The 16,027-nt window shown below is 40.8% G+C and overlaps 1 protein-coding gene across 3 annotated transcripts in view; it reads left to right on the top strand.

Moving 5' to 3' along the window:
• Positions 1-8,064, top strand: part of SEC11A (SEC11 homolog A, signal peptidase complex subunit) — a 41,140-nt gene extending 33,076 nt beyond the window's left edge. For 2 of the 3 annotated variants that reach the window (XM_026000581.2, XM_072737353.1), the window contains 3 exons: positions 1,612-1,731; positions 7,286-7,343; positions 7,537-8,064. In XM_026000581.2, the coding sequence (XP_025856366.1) occupies positions 1,612-1,731; positions 7,286-7,343; positions 7,537-7,587 (229 nt within the window). In that variant the 3' untranslated portion in view covers positions 7,588-8,064. Of the gene's footprint in view, positions 1-1,611; positions 1,732-2,249; positions 2,288-7,285; positions 7,344-7,536 lie in introns of all 3 variants that reach the window. The other variant, XM_026000591.2, reaches the window with a different exon arrangement.
• The last annotated feature ends 7,963 nt before the right edge of the window (positions 8,065-16,027 follow it).

The raw sequence follows: 16,027 nt of genomic DNA, 5'->3' as shown, positions 1-16,027 counted from the left end.
ACTGAGTCGTCAGCTAAGGATTATTTTTCTCTGTATATATTTGCATTTTTTCTAACTGGAATCTCATTTTTAATGTGACTGTTTGCACTTAAGTGTTTTTGGTGTTTGCAACACCTTCCAATTTAGTTTCATCTGCACATTTAGTGTTTGGTGAGCCAGTTTCTGGCTTAGGATCTAAGAAGATATTAGTCAGTAGGAGTCAGAGGCTAATTTTCTTCTGATATGGTAGTTAACCCACACTCAACTTGAATCAATTTTAAGATAGTCTTTATCAAACTGTAAAAAACTATACTTTGCTTTCAGTTAAATTTTAAAATTCCTAGAAACCTCCTGTTCTTTAGCAGAATTAAACTAATAATTTCCTGATCAAGTAAAATGCTTTTCCTATAAACCCTGGCTCATAAAAGCAATGTATATTTTTTGGAGAAAAAAATTAGAAGCTAAAAAAAGCTGTAGATAGCTACTGTTATACCTTGGTCTATCACTTCAGATCTTTTTTACTCTTATTTTTTCTTTCATTTTAGTTTTTAAATATGGAGAATTTCTGAGGCACTTGGCTGGCTTATTAGCTAGTGGAGCCTGCAACTCACAATCTCAGGGTCATGTCAAGCCCCATGTTGGCCTACTTAAAAATAAAATATAAATAAATAAATAAACATGGAGAATTTCTAACATGCTCAGAAGTATACAAAACCGTATAATGAAATCCCATGTACTGTCATCCAGTCCCAATAATTATTAATCTATGGCCAGTTCTGCCCCACTTATATTACCACCTCTTTCCACTCTCCTTCCTGTATTATATGGATCAAATCCTAGATATCATGTCATGTCCTATGTAAAAATTTTAGTAAATACCTATATAGCATAAGCAATGAGCTTTTAAAAAACATAACTACATTTAGCATGGTTATACCCCCCCCAAAGAACAACCATACCTTTGTATCATTATGTTTCCAATGTTTCCAGTCTTTGTTCAAATTCCCAATTGTATCATAAGCTTTTTTTTTTTTCTTTTTAACAGTTTGTTTGAATCTAGATTCACATAAGGTCCTTGGTTGCAGTTGGTTGATAAGTCTTTTATAGTCTCTTTTATTTAACCTGTAAATTCTTTCTCCAACTTTCTTTGTTCTCACAACTTGTTGGTTGAAAAAAATAGGTTATTCTCTAATTTCCCTAGTATTTGTTGCAGATTATATCCTGTGGGTTAGTTTAATATATTCCTTTCCTTTTTGTATTTATAGAAAATTGGTGGTTTGTGTTTAACTTAATATAAAAATGAGATTATACCGTATATACTATTCTGTAATCTTTTCTTCACTTAATAAAATGTTTATCATCTTCCAGTGTCATTAACTATTCTAATATAACATTGTCTTCAGTGCTTACATATTTAGACTTTCAGCATGTTTCCAGTTTTTCCCTAGTTATAAACACAGCTATGAACATCCTTTTAGCTAAATAATTATTTTGATAGTAGGAATGATGATAAAATATTACAGTTCCACAGCATTTTTGGTTAAGAAAACCAAATTTTGTGCTTGCAAATGGCATGAAGATATTTGATAACTTGACTGTCTCTTACTCTTTTTTTCCCCTTACCCTTTTAAGGCAAAATGGACATATCAAGTTTTTGACCAAAGGAGATAATAATGCCGTTGATGACCGAGGCCTCTATAAACAAGGACAACACTGGCTAGAGAAGAAGGATGTCGTGGGGAGAGCAAGGGGGTAAGCATAAAGGGGAGCATTTACTGAGCTTTCCGTGTCACCTGAAATGTGGCCCTCTGTCATATCATCTGATCACATGCAATTGAATAGAATGTGTTGGTCATGGTTCTACCAAATCACCTTGTGTCCTTTGAAAAAAGTATGCTTCTTAAAAGGCATCTAAAACTTGAGGTCTACTGCTCCAGAGGGGAAGTAATGGGGTGCAGGAAAAGAGTAGCATATTAGTGATGAGATGATGAATTGGAGTGACAATTTTTAAAATTCGTTTATTTAATTCAAGAAATGTCATTGGGCACCTTCTTGTAAACCTTGCTAGTTTCGGGGTGGAGGGTGAGGGTCCAGAGCAGTATTGATCCTGCTTCCTGAAACCATATTTCTTAGGTAGTTACTGAGTCAGCAACTTAAAGTATTCATCTAAATTAATTTTATCATGTTTATTTCATACTGCTTTATTTCTAGTCTTAAAATCATTGAGGTCAAATGGAATTTAAAAGTTATATTAAGCCTATTTATTTCAGATTTTATCAGGAGTACAGATCAGTGGAGGACAGGAATTGTAAGTTACTGATATGAGGATGTATGGAATTGTTACTACCTTTTTGTTATTAATAGTATTAACAATAACTCACATTTATCAGGGCTTACTATGTGCCAGAGACTCATTCTAAATTCTTTACAAGTATTACTTCATTTTAACCACAGAACAACCCTAATATTTCCATTCTACAGATGAGGAAACACAGACAGGTTAGGTTCCTTATCTAAGGCCACGCTGATGATGATAAGTAGCTGGCTGATCCCGGAGCCCACCTCTTAACAGCCATCACACCAAAATTATTGGTGTAACACTTCTGAAAGTGGATAGGTTCTGGTTCTTGCTATTTAGAAGCCACATGGGGCTTTTTCCCCTATCAGAACATCTGCTCCTTCTGTAAACACTGGATTCAGAGTGATTCTACTAGAGATCAGGCCACCACATTGAAGCGTTCTCTTTCCACAGATAAGTCCGTGTGAGGTACTAAGTGAAAGCTGCCTCAGTTATAGCATAAGAGATGCTGTTTTGGGGTCAGAGAGATTGGAGCAGAGAAAGCCCCAGTGTGTTTTGTCTCTTTTAAAGCTGTTTGTGTGCATGCCTCCAGTTCAGAGGAACTTCATTTCCTGTGTTGGAGCTAAACATACTTTTTTTTTTCCTTAAGATTTTTATTTATTTTTAAGTAATCTCTACACCCAACATGGGGCTTGAACTCACAACCCTGAGATCAAGAGTCACATGCTCCACCAACTGAGCCAGCCAGGCGCCTGAAACATACTGTTATAATACAAACTAGATCATCAGTGCTTCTGAGAAATCACACTCCTATCTCCCACAGCTCCTAAGATGCTGCTAATGTGGTTATTCAGACTTGTCAGTCTCCTTGAGTCTTTTTGTTCAAAGTCAGACTATACCCAGACCTTAAGAATAGCTTTTGTGTCTTTACACAATAAAAACAAAATTTTTTTCCAGATAGTTGCACACTAAAAAATTTTACACTGAAGCCTAAGGCCCTAAATAAAAACAAGTTAAATAATTTTATTGAAATATCATTCATATATGCTAGGAGATACAATTCACCATTTAGAAGTATACAATTCAGTGGGTTTTATTATATCCACAAGGTTACATAGCCATCAGCACTGTCTAATTTCAGAAAATGTCTACACCCCAGAAAGAAAACTCCATTCTCATTTGCAGTCACTCCCCATCCCCTTTTCCCTGCAGCTCCTGGCAACCACTCATCTCCTTTCTGTCTCTATGGGTTGCCTGTTCTGGACATTTTATATAAACCGAATCTTACAATATGTAGTCCTAATTTATGTCTGGCTTCTTTCACCTAGCATCATGTTTTCATGTTACAGCATGTAATAAAAACAATTTTAGAAAATGAAACTAATACTGAACCAACTAAGTATTTAATATGGGTGATTCTCAGTTGAGGAGGTTGAAAACAGAGGAGAAGCTGTTAGTGAAAGAAGAGCAGGAGCAAGAGGAGGAAAGGGTGAGAGACAGGCTGGAGGTCGGGAATGGAGAATATCAACAATGGAAAGAGATGTAAAGGAGAAGGAAGAAGCAGAGTAATTGAGCTCTCTGTCGACTGAAACCAGTTTTAAGGATGAGGCTTTTATTATTTATCCTTTTTTTTTTTTTTTAAGATTTTACTTATTTATTTGACAGAGAAAGCACAAGCCGGGGGAGCAGCAGGGAGAAGCAGGCTCCTCCCTGAACAAGAAGCCCGACATGGGGGGCTTAATCCCAGGTGCCTGGGATCATGACCTGAGCAAAAGGCAGACACTTACCCCACTGAACCACCCAGGAGCCCCTGGGATGAGGCTTTTCAAATGTACCTTTTACTTAACTTGAAACAGATCATTCTGGAGTAGAAACAATGACCCTTTTTTTCAGTTAGCTGCCATGGTCTAGACTCCCAGATAGAGGCTCCTTTGACATCTGACAAAATTTTTTTCTCCAAATATCAGCAGGTAGTTTTTCCATCTGAGGGTCCTTCCTCACCAGTGCCTCCCAGGAGCATGTATTTCTCCATATTCTACCTTCTAGATGTTAACTTGGCACAGGCTGCTGTCAGAGTTGACTTTGTGGGTGGCATGTTTTACTTCTTTGCAACCTTCTTCTGCTTATTATCAACTCTGTGCTAGCAAAGTCTCTCCAAGCAGAGCAGGAAAGAGTGCACTGATAAGAATTTAACATAACTGATGGCAGCAGCATTATGTACTTGCCTAGCAGCCCTTTCCTGCTCTGTCCATGGAGGGAAGCAATGAGACAAGCAATCAAATCTTTTCTTTGACTTCGGACTGCCTGTCATATTTTTTGCTTACATTACTCCTAAAGACCAAGTTGCTTCCATTTCTCTCATGGTGGGGCGAGGAAAAACCAACCGTAGAGGGAAAAATGTTTCCATGGAGAACTCATAGGCCGGCTGTGTGATCTGGGAGCTAAAGGTTCTCTGAGCATAGAAACCGCGTGGAGGGAACAGCAAAAGTCTCTATGAGAATGGCTACTGGTTGATCATCAGACCAGAATCAGCAGCCTGATACTGTTTTAGTAGAAATCACAGATGCTTTTATAGCTTTTAGTCTGCATGTTACTGTGAGGCATCTGCCTTCACCTTCTTAAGTTAGATGAGTTCATTGAAAGCCATTGTTCTGATGAAGATCTTATGAGACAGCAGTTATCACCATTACTGCATTACAAAGAAAAAATACATATTAAAAACACAGAAAACCGGGGCAGCCCCAGTGGCCCAGCGGTTTAACGCCGCCTTCGGCCTAGGGCGTGGTCCTGGAGACCCGGGATCGAGTCTGTCGTCTGGCTCCCTGCATGGAGCCTGCTTTTCCCTCTGCCTGTGTCTCTGCCTCTCTGTGTGTGTGTGTGTGTCTCTCATGAATAAACAAATAAAATCTTAAAAAAAAAAAAAGCACATACACAGAAAACCTTTGTCTACCCTCCTAGAGCTTAGCTATGCCATTTTGCAGGGACTGTTACTTTTCAGCTCTTAGAGGTTCCAGGGGTTTAAACTAAAAGATGGGCCTTAGGAGGGGATATTATTCGCCACCACATGCCTATTCCAGGCATCTCACTAGCTAGAGCTGAGCTTCTGGTGCTGTAGTGTGCAGAAGCATTATTTGGGCCCCACTTCCACAGATCCTCTGACTCAGTAAATCTGGGGAAGACACAGCAGTCTGCATTTTAACAGGCTATCCAAGTGATTCTGACAAAGGAGGCTTGGTTTTAGGAAACATCAACTTACAGAATGGAAGTTTGAAGATGAGGAGAGAGAGGGGTCCGGTAATGCCACCAGAAGGGAGAGGGGCAGGATGGGGTGAGGACAGGAGACAGGAAATAAGAGAAGTTCTTCAAAGGAAGGAAGTACACCAAAGACAAAATTTCTGTTTTTCAAGCTTGCCTGAGGCTTCGATGGTGGGGGTGTTATGTGGGAGGTGATTTCTGTTTGTTCACCTTTGGCACGTTGCACAGGTTGAAGATGCCCTGAATAGAAACATCTGGGCTATTTTAAAGTATGCAAAGTTCAGTCTCCACCTTAGCCCAACCTCCGTTCTCCAGGACAAACTCTAGGTCAGTATCATTGGGCCTGGCCTGCTCTAGAGTCAGCAGTAAAAGAGGAGGAGAAAGAACAAAGTTGTGAGTTTGCTAACTACCATTTCCTCCCACAGTGACGGGACCCGGCTAACCTTTCCTTTCACCCCTGAATTCTTAGGAGGTTGAGGAGTATTTTCTCTTGAGGGAAGAAGCAAAGTCCTGGGGCAAATGAGATCTCCAAGGGAAAGGAAAAGAAAGAGGCCTGGACATTCAGACATTCACTCAGGCAGTGTTTACTAGATGCCTACTGTGTCCAGGGGTTACATTTGGCCTTGACAATACAGTGGAGAACGAGACTGGCATCATCTTTGCCCTTATACAACTTAGAGTCGAGTAGGAGAGACAGACACATACAGCTAGTTGTGCAACTAATTATGTAATTTTAAAATGTGCCCAAGGCTCCACAGGAAATATATCAGGTCTATGAGAGTATTTAACAGGTGGTTTTATTAGTTTAAGGGGATAAATTTTAGGGCAGCCCCGGTGGCTCAGCGGTTTAGTGCCGCCTTCGGCTTGGGGTGTGATCCTGGACACCTGGGATCAAGTCCCACGTTGGCGCTCCCTGCATGTATGGAGCCTGCTTCTCCCTCTGCCTGTGTCTCTGCCTCTCTCTCTCTCTCTCTGTCATGAATAAATAAATAAAATCTTTAAAAAGGGGGGGTTTAAATTTTAGGGGCAAGGAGAAAGAAAGAGCTAGTGAAAAAACACAAAGGGATAGCAGCCAAGAGGTGTAGGTGGAGAAATAGATTTGTTGTGTGTTGAAGAAACCAAAGAGGAAGGGATTTCAAGGGAAGTTTGTGGTCCTCAAAGTCAAATTCTGCAGAGATGAAAAGGAAGACGGGAGGTGAGCCTAGTCTACTGCATAAAGCAATTTAAACTGTTCTGGAAGAGTTTTTGGGATTAGGAGCACAAGCTAGATTACAAGTGGTTAACAAATGAGAGGGTGGTGAAATCTTAAGTACTGTAACGAGCTCTTACACTCACTTTTTGGACACTTAACATGAAGTACCTTGTAATGATGTGGCCTTGTTTGCCTTGTTGCCCCAGCCAGGCTGACCGCTCCGGGAAGGTTATGACAACAAACCCCGCCCCTAGCACTGAGTCCACAATTTAGAGTCCCCCACCTGGAAGCCTGAGACCTTGGGTCCAGTCCTGGTTCTCCTGCACCGCAGCCACACACCTCAGGCAGAGGCCTCTGTTTCCTCATCTGTAAAATGGTGCTTTTCCTAACTTCCCTGTCACATGACTCATTGAAAGGATCCAATGGGACAGTCTGTACAAATGGACTCTGTGAACTGAACATGAGTTTTTCTGTGGAAGATACTGAGAGCATTCGGTAAATGAGACCGGCTACCGAGGAAGTTCTGTGATGACCAGTTTTCTGTTTGCTCATTTGTTTAGATTTGTTCCTTATATTGGAATTGTGACGATCCTCATGAATGACTATCCGAAATTTAAGGTAAGAGCCTCTACGATACATTTCCTTAAACATGTCTTCTTCAGCTTACATCTGGAAGCTATTAAATGGATTATAGACTAATTGGATGGTTTAGTGATTTGTCATGGTCACAAAGGCCAGCTCATGACCGAACTCTGAGGACGTGGAGACTTCTAAAAGCTTCCCTGACTTGTGTTCTGTGTTTATCTTCTAGTATGCCGTCCTCTTCTTGCTGGGTTTATTCGTGCTGGTCCATCGTGAGTAAGAAGTCTACCTTGCCGTTCCTGGAAGATGCCGTACTTTTCGTTCCTGACTGTTTGGAGTAGATATTGGTCTATGATTGGTGGAGTGCAGAACATACATGTTGGCGCTTCTTGGTAGCAATGGTTTGCATTAGTTTCTGTTTCCACACCAGGGTCTGTGTGGGCGGGTGCACCAAGGCGCGCACCCGAGGGGACTCTCAATCACAGGATTTCATATGTTGTCATTGTCACACTTTCACATTTTTGTACATCAGTGAATTTTTTATATTAAAAGGTTGAGCCAAAGCCCCCAGTGTTTGTATTTTGAAGCCAAGCTTCACTTCTAAAGTGCCTACAGAGTTCTGTAAATGAAAATGCAGCTCTGCACGAGTTTGAAACCGTCATTCCTCTTTATAAAATGGGAATGGCATATGCTGAGGTGGTCGGAAGTCTTAACTTTTCAAATTTTAAATAAAAGACTTTGCATATTGAACCCCTTATCCCTGACTTGTGTTTGTCGGGAAAGTTTTGCCTTCCTCTGCTGGCTCTTAGCACCCTTTGGGGAGATAAAGGCTTTAATGTGAGCCATCCTTCAGCTAAGAAGGTTGTCCTAACGCTAACAAGTGGTGTTTGTTTGTTTGTTTTTGTAGAGCAAAAGTAGCCATTGGCATTCATAGGAAATCTCTTAGCCATAAAATTGATTCTTCATTAGGGTGTGACTCAGATGTGTAGAAACGAGTTAGTGTTGCTGAAAGTTTCAGAAAATCTCGCTGTGCTATAAAGACTCCATCCTTTTCTGCACCTGAGACACCCTCAGCCCTTTCTACACTGCAGTGTGTTTCAGCATCTGGAGGAAGCAGGAGGAAGGTGCTGGAGGGCTAGGGTGCTACTTGTTTTTTAAAAACCCTTATTTGCCTGAGGCTCTCTTAAGTGCCTGACTTCACTTTTCTCTCATATAGACTTAAAGAAGGCTTAAAGTAGTGAATGCAGAGCCCAGTTGTGTCTCTCTTCCTCTCATATTGAGGCAGTTAGGAAAATGGCCAGTGTAGGGTAAGCCAGTGTGTTTTAAGTACAGAATATTCTTAATTCTTTTGTTCTCTTCTTGTATTGTGAAATCTGAAAGTAAACAAATTTTCTGTGTTGGACTATATGAGCAGTTTCTATTATTTATTCAGCTGAGGTAGATCAGCTGAGGTGGAGATCAATCCATGCTTTAATGCTAATGGAATCAGCATTAAACAATAGAGACAATTTATAACTAAAAACAGTTAATCTTCTGAAGCTCTCCCTTATAGAGAATAGTGCCATCCAAAATCCATTAACTAGGTTTTAGCCTTTAAAGTTTGGATCGGGCTCTTAATGATCTCAACTGAGTATGAAACTTGGCACATCAGTGCTAACAAGTGATTCTTTGAACCTGCCCGGGAGGCTTGTATTATACTTCTGTTTCCTCATGAGCCATGGAGAGCATGGAAGCAGTCCCCCATTCGTAAAATGGCAGAAAATTGCTACTCTCTCCATGTTTTCCCTCCTTATCACCTGCAGAGGATGGGGTTAACTGCTTGGCCTAACTGTCCTGGCTCTGTTTTGGTAGCAACCTTTCTAGGACTACTCTGGAGAAGTAGTGTGCTTCGCTGCTCAAGGCTGGGATCCTGGGCTTCTTTGTCATCCTCACTTGCCTGAGTTATACTTGTATCCTCAGCCATCCAGATTTCTCCTCTGTATATACTTACACAGTTAAACCATTAAGTATTTTCCTCATTTGCATATTTTCACGCCCCGTTTTGTTTTTTCTCCTTTGCTGGATGCTCTCAGTTGGAAGAAACAGCTAAATTTTAGAAGTAATCAAATCATTCAAAAGTATTCAAATTATTCTACTAGTCAAATAAAGATTATTTTGGGAGAGAGGTTTTATGTTGTTAGTTTTTCTATTGTCTGGTTTAGTGCTAAAACCAGACTTAAAGCTGGGCAGTTTTTTACCAGTAAATGTGTTTTATTTTATTTTTATTTATTTAATTTTTTTAGTAAATGTGTTTTAAAAGCTCATAGAGAATGCAAGGCATCCCAGAGATGTTCAGTTTGGTGTTTAATTGTAAGCTCTTTGAAATTTGGCTGGGCTACTGGGAAGTTGGGATGGCTTGCCCATTGTGAGTGCTGGGGATCGAAGAGTATGAGGATTGATAAAACTTCAAGTAAGAACTTGATCATGGGATTGTCTCTTGGCTGTGACTCCTCCACCATTATTACTCCCAACCAGGAAGTCTCTACAGGTTATTGGCAAATGCCCATCCTCACTCCCAGTTCCTGTCTCTCTGTTCCCTCTGGACATTTCCACTTGATTGTCCTCTCTTTAAATTTAAGCTCAGAGGGCATCCCTGGGTGGCGCAGCGGTTTGGCGCCTGCCTTTGGCCCAGGGCGCGATCCTGGAGACCCGGGATCGAATCCCACATCAGGCTCCCGGTGCATGGAGCCTGCTTCTCCCTCCGCCTGTGTCTCTGCCTCTCTCTCTCTCTCTCTGTGACTATCATAAATAAATTAAAAAAAAAAAAAATTTAAGCTCAGAGCAATTCCTGCAAACTAACCCTCCAGATTTTACCGTTTCTTTGAAGGAGTATTCACCTAGATTCTTTCATATTCCCACCATATGTAGTCAGTCACAAACTCGACATGTACCCCTGTCATTCCATCTCATTGTCATTGTCTGGCTCCAGAAACAGTCAGTGGTTCCCTCTGCTTGGGTACTTCTATGTCTCAGCTTCCCTGCAGCGTGCCAGTCTGTGTCTGAGATCATTTCCACTCATTAATCAATTGTAGTACCCCGTTTACTTTAAGAAGCATCTTTTGGGCCATCTTGTATTACCTACATGGGAAGTTTGGACTTTGAATTCAACCAACATTAAGCACCCTGTGGTATACTGCTGTATCTTCACTTATATCCCACTTGTCTGGGTCTCACTTTTTGCACAGAGTAACTGTCCATCTTTCAGCGTTTGGAACCTATGCTATTTGTATAAGTTTGTGGATATGGCCTCAATTTCCCCCATCAAATGGCAAGCTTCTCCTAGGCAGGGGCCCTGTTTTATAGGCAGTGTACTCTGTTGTCCCAGTAGCATCTAACAGCATGTACTAAATGTTTTGTATGATGATGCTTGGAACCAGAAGCAGTTACTTAGGGTATCATTATTCTTTTTTAAAAGATCTTATTTATTTGAAAGAGAGAGAGGGAGGGAGGGAGGGAGAATGAATTGGGGGGAGGGGCAGAGAGAGAAGGAGAAGCAAACTCCATACTGACCAGGTGGCCCAACACAGGGCTCAATCCCAGGACCCTCAGATCATGACCTGAGCTGAAGTCAAGACACTTAACCAACTGAGCCACCCAGGCGCCCCAGTAACTTCAGTAGAATTATTGTTAAGCTGTTATTCTGAGGCAGAGCATATGAATCATTAAACTCATTTGCCCTTTCCTGGTATTTACTAAGTACATTATCTTGGTCTTGCCAAATTTGAATCTGAAAACTTTTTCTCCCGTGATTTCATTTTAATAGCATGTTCCATTTTTAGAATTTTTTATGTTAATCCTGTTTTCTGGGGTGCCTGGGTGGCTCAGTTGATTAAGCATCTGCCTTTGACTCAAGTCATGATCTCAGGGTCCTGGGATCAAGCCCTGAGTCAGGCTCCCTGCTCAACCAGGAGTCTGCTTCTCCCTCTCCCTCTACCCCTCCCTCCACTCATGTTTTCTCTCACTCTATCAAATAAATAAAATCTTTTTTTAAAAAACCTGTTTCTGCCTTTTTATGTGTATCCTCAGACTTTTCCTGGATTCTCTTAATGGGAAAAGTATTGGTGTTTGTCTCTTTTCTTAGAGTGCTCCAGGCTTCTCAGAGAACCTGGGCTTAAAATAAAGGTACCTGGGTAGCTCAGTTGGGTAAGCATCTGACTCTTGATTTTAGCTCAGGTTGTGATCTCAGGGTCATGAGATAGAGCCCCACATTGGGCTCTGCACTCAATAAGGAGTCTGCTGGAGATTCTTTCTCTCTCTCTCTCTCTCTCTCTCTCTCTCCCTCTCTCTCTCTCATAAATAAATCTTTAAAAGAAGAAAAAGGAATAAAGGCTCTGTGATCCTTAAATGCATTGCTTGGTCATTTGCTTTAGTGTGTTACCAAGTCCATACAGTACCTAAGAACAATGTGTGGTATTATCTCAGCATCTGAGGACACCTTTCTTATAACATTTATCATTTTATTGAGCTAGAATGATCCAGCTGATTGTAGCTGATTCAGTAGATTGTCTACCTTCCTTAAGATGCTCCATCAGTTGGGACAGCCCATTCAGATTGTTTCCTGGCAAGGTATATTTTTGTTACAATTCTCCCTTACTAGAACTAAGTAATATCAGATAGACTTTTAGAAATAAACAACAAATATGACCCTTTGCACACAAGTATTGGTGAGCCTGGGTGTAGAAGGAATTCTGTGTAACCAAGAAATATTAAAGACTAGAATATGTAGGAGTTAGGGGGAAAAAAAAAAGGGCAATGCCTTCTAGATGTCATGTGGCATTCTAGGTCCTTAGAATTTTTTCCAGCCTCAGCTCTCAGCAGAATCTATATTCTTGTACCCTTGACATTGGTCACACTGTACAGACACCTAATCTTCACTTATTCTGGTCACTTTGCCCAGAGTGCCCGCTCACTCCTATATCTGCTGAAAACTTATTCAGCAGATGCTTTTACTGAGCATCTACTCTGTGCCAGATTTTGGGCTAGCCCCTGGGGATACAAAGATACAAGGAACTGCTAGGAACTCAGTGCCTTAACCAGGGCAACATGTAAGTGGTTTTCTTCCACATAGAACCATAAGTGGAGTGATAGATACACAGAGAGCTCGAAAAAGGACTGTTTCTTAATTCTCAGCTAAACTCTTGAGTGTATAGGGCTTCCCACACAGTGTTGTCTGGACTTTGTGTCCTCTTTAACAGTGCCCTCAGAGTGATCAGAGTGATCTTATGTGTGTCCCATACCCTGACCAGCTCCTTGAAGGTGGTAAGACAAAGCCAACCTCTGGTTCATCCTTGTGTATCTTCTAGTCCTTTTACAGGGCTTTGCCCATTTTAGATTTATTTATTAATAAATTGTTCCAAAAGGATTTGGAGCAGCTCACAAAGATACATCTAGTACTATATGATAAGATACAAAATAATTGAAGAATCTAAGGTTGAAGTCAGTGTGGGAAGAAAAAAGGATGAAGTCAGAGACGAGGTTAGTGCCCACAAGACACATCAAACAATTCTGCTGTCTGCTGGAGGAGATCCATGGTGTTAATTCTCACCTCCTTAGGCGCTAATGTAAAGAGGGAAACAGTGATTTCTGTGCCATATGGAATGGGCATAAAATGGAATTAACAACAAAAAACCTTAAAATGATACCCAAGGACCAAGAATTTCTCTCCTGGGACCTCACTGCAAGGGCACTGTATGATGTCATGCAATAATCTCTATATTAAGTAGCCTAATGGTCTTCATAGAACTGTTTCAGAGAATGTTCCTTTAGTGTAAGTATGGTTCATCAGCTTCTGCAGAGAGCTACCTCACAAAACACCAGCTACCCATCTAATAAGAACCTCCAAGCACCTTTCATGTAGAACAGTTTCCTTGATCTTTCAAAATTCATTACTTCTTTTTAAGAAACCTAATCTCATACCTTTTCTCCATTCTCACAAACTCTCTCTCAGGTCTATTTTATCCAACCTCCATCTTCACCAGCTAAGAATGTTTTATCTTGCTGTTTCTCAAGTTTGTACTATAAAAACAAGTTATTTCTTTCTCATAAGCAATGATGTTATTATATTGAATGTGACTTTCAAACTATAAATCCCTATTCTACCAATCTTGGGAGTTTCTGGACTGGTACCCACTCTTGGTTAAGAATCATTTCTCTGGAACCCTTACTTTAATTGGCCAATTTATTTAGATTGGTAAGATGTATTCCAGCTCTACATTAAGGAGTCTAGTTAATAGAATTTGTACTCAGGATTTATGTCAGGCAACTAAGAAAATCACTAGCATGAGGCTTGATCAAAGGGGTCAGCCTGACAACTTAAGTGGAAAAAGACTGCTATAGAACTTGTTTCTGGGAATTGGTCAAAAGTTGAGGTAGATATGGTGGCCTTTTAGTTTATCAAACAACTCACAGTGTAATAGGCATTTTGTTGACTGTTGTGTCAACACCCCAGCTTTAGTGACTGTCCAGGGAATCTTTTTCTTTCCCCTGTAGTGGGCTTCAGATTTAAAGCAGGCTTCTGCTTTTCCCAGGACCCAGGTAATAATTTTGAGTACTTAGAATTTGTCATGTGCTCTGCTAATTGCTTTTGAAATTATGACATATTTTTATTTTCTCTTTAGTCTTCAAAATAAACTCTATTTTCGGGATCCCTGGGTGGCGCAGCAGTTTGGCGCCTACCTTTGGCCCAGGGCGCGATCCTGGAGACCTGGGATCGAATCCCACGTTGGGCTCCCGGTGCATGGAGCCTGCTTCTCCCTCTGCCTGTGTCTCTGCCTCTCTCTCTCTCTCTCTCTCTCTGACTATCATAAATAAATAAGTTGAAAAAAAATTAAAAATATTTTTTAAAAAATAAAATAATCTCTATTTTCAAAAGAGAAACCAGAAGTTAAGAAATTTGTCCAGGGTCTCCTGGCCCGTGAATGGATGGCACAACCACACCTCGAAGTCTGTTGCTCTTCTCATGTCACAATGTTGGGTGTCAAAACCCAGTCCTTGTATCATTATGATATCTAATGAGACTCTTTCATTAGACATAAATCCCACAACTGCAGGGTCCTTGGGAATTTTTTAGAGACTCTAGAAATTTTTCTGTGGACTTGCTCAGATTAGCAAATCTGTTAGAAATAGTGAAATTCTCAGGCAGATTTCCAAGCATTTAAACCTCTTTAGAGTTTAAAGAGTATTAATTTCAGTTACTGAATGTCCCTTGAAATACATGACTTTCCCACCCAAATAATTATGAATGCTGGGTCCGGGGCTCATCACTCTCTAAGGTTTTTATAAGTTCCCTGAGCATCTGTGCCATTTAGCTGAGGAGCAGCTGCTTAGCTCCCTTACCCACTAGTGGGATTGTCATCACTTTCTTGATAGATGTAGGGATTTTCTCTCTCTCTTTTTTTTTTTTTTTCAAATATTGCCTTAAAAAATATTTTGTGTTTTGGCAATTTCAGTTTCTGGTACATTTCTTTATTAATGGTGAATGTTCTGGTTTTCTAGCTAACTCTTATGTGTTCCCTCTGACTTTGGGAAATTGCATCCTATATCCCCAACTCTCCTCTTGAAGATTGAGCTATTTCTCTGATTGTCCAGTCCTTTCCCAAACTAAAGAGCAGGACTGAGATATCTCAGGATGTTTCTCTTCATCTCATTCTCCCAGGCCACACAGATGGAGATCTGGGCTCAAAGGTTTGCCGGGAGAGTAATTTTACACCATTCTTTTTTGAGCAGCTCTGCATTTGTTATTCCTTTTCACCAGACGTATGTCTAATTTAAATTTCTGCTTTTGAATTCCTCTGTTGTCCTCTGCACTTTTCATGTGTGTGAAGTCCACTCTGGTTTTCTCCATTTGTGTGGTTTCTCTGCAACTAACTTGCTTTGTACTTGAGTTAACTCACCTATAAAATGGGCATACTACTAGTCTTTACTACATCAAAATAGTGTTGACGATCAAAGGAGCATGCCCTAAGTACTTTTGGAAAAAACAACAAAGATTCAGTTGTGAAAAGATGTTACTTATAATTGATTTCAATTTAATGAAAATAGAGCGAACAGTAACATGTGTCCTTTATTTCAAGCAATCTGTCATTAAAAACCATGGTGCAGCTTAAATGTTTTGTTGCTGTTGGTTATAACAGGATTTGCCATGTATCTTGGGGGGGGGCATGTATCTTTCACCTCTTAATCATCTTTAGGATTGACTTGTGAATCTTATGTAGATTTCCTGTGGATATCCTTGAGACACCTGAGAAGGGCCCAGTGTAAGCACTGGAGAACTTCCCCGGGGGCCTCCACATGATTCACTGCCAGTCTTCCCAGTGGGATGGAGGCCCTTAGAATTCCCTTGCCATCACAGTACACTTGGGAAACAGGCAGTGGGCAGCTGAGCTCCTCACTCTAAACTCAGAGCCTGGCACACTCCCTGGGACGTCCAGCTTGGACATCTAGCTGCTACCCTGCTTCTTCAAGGTCTTCAGAGGCCCCTCACTTGTTGTGCTAGCCTAACAGATAAAATGATCCCACTGGGGGCTCCTGAGGTCAGTTCTAGAACTGTGGTTGGAGCTGTGAATCCAGCCTGTAACAGAGGAGACTTGGCTGGAGTATAAATGAACTGGTCAGAGCAGAACCCAGAGACCCAGGGTACTCTGCAGAAGTGAGGACAAACTCTAAATTCACTGCCTTCTCCC

This window comes from Vulpes vulpes, chromosome 14, assembly GCF_048418805.1.
Source record: "Vulpes vulpes isolate BD-2025 chromosome 14, VulVul3, whole genome shotgun sequence".
NCBI lineage: Eukaryota > Metazoa > Chordata > Mammalia > Carnivora > Canidae > Vulpes > Vulpes vulpes.
The sequence above is the reverse complement of the archived record's forward strand: the minus strand, read 5'-3'. Positions and strand labels throughout refer to the sequence as shown.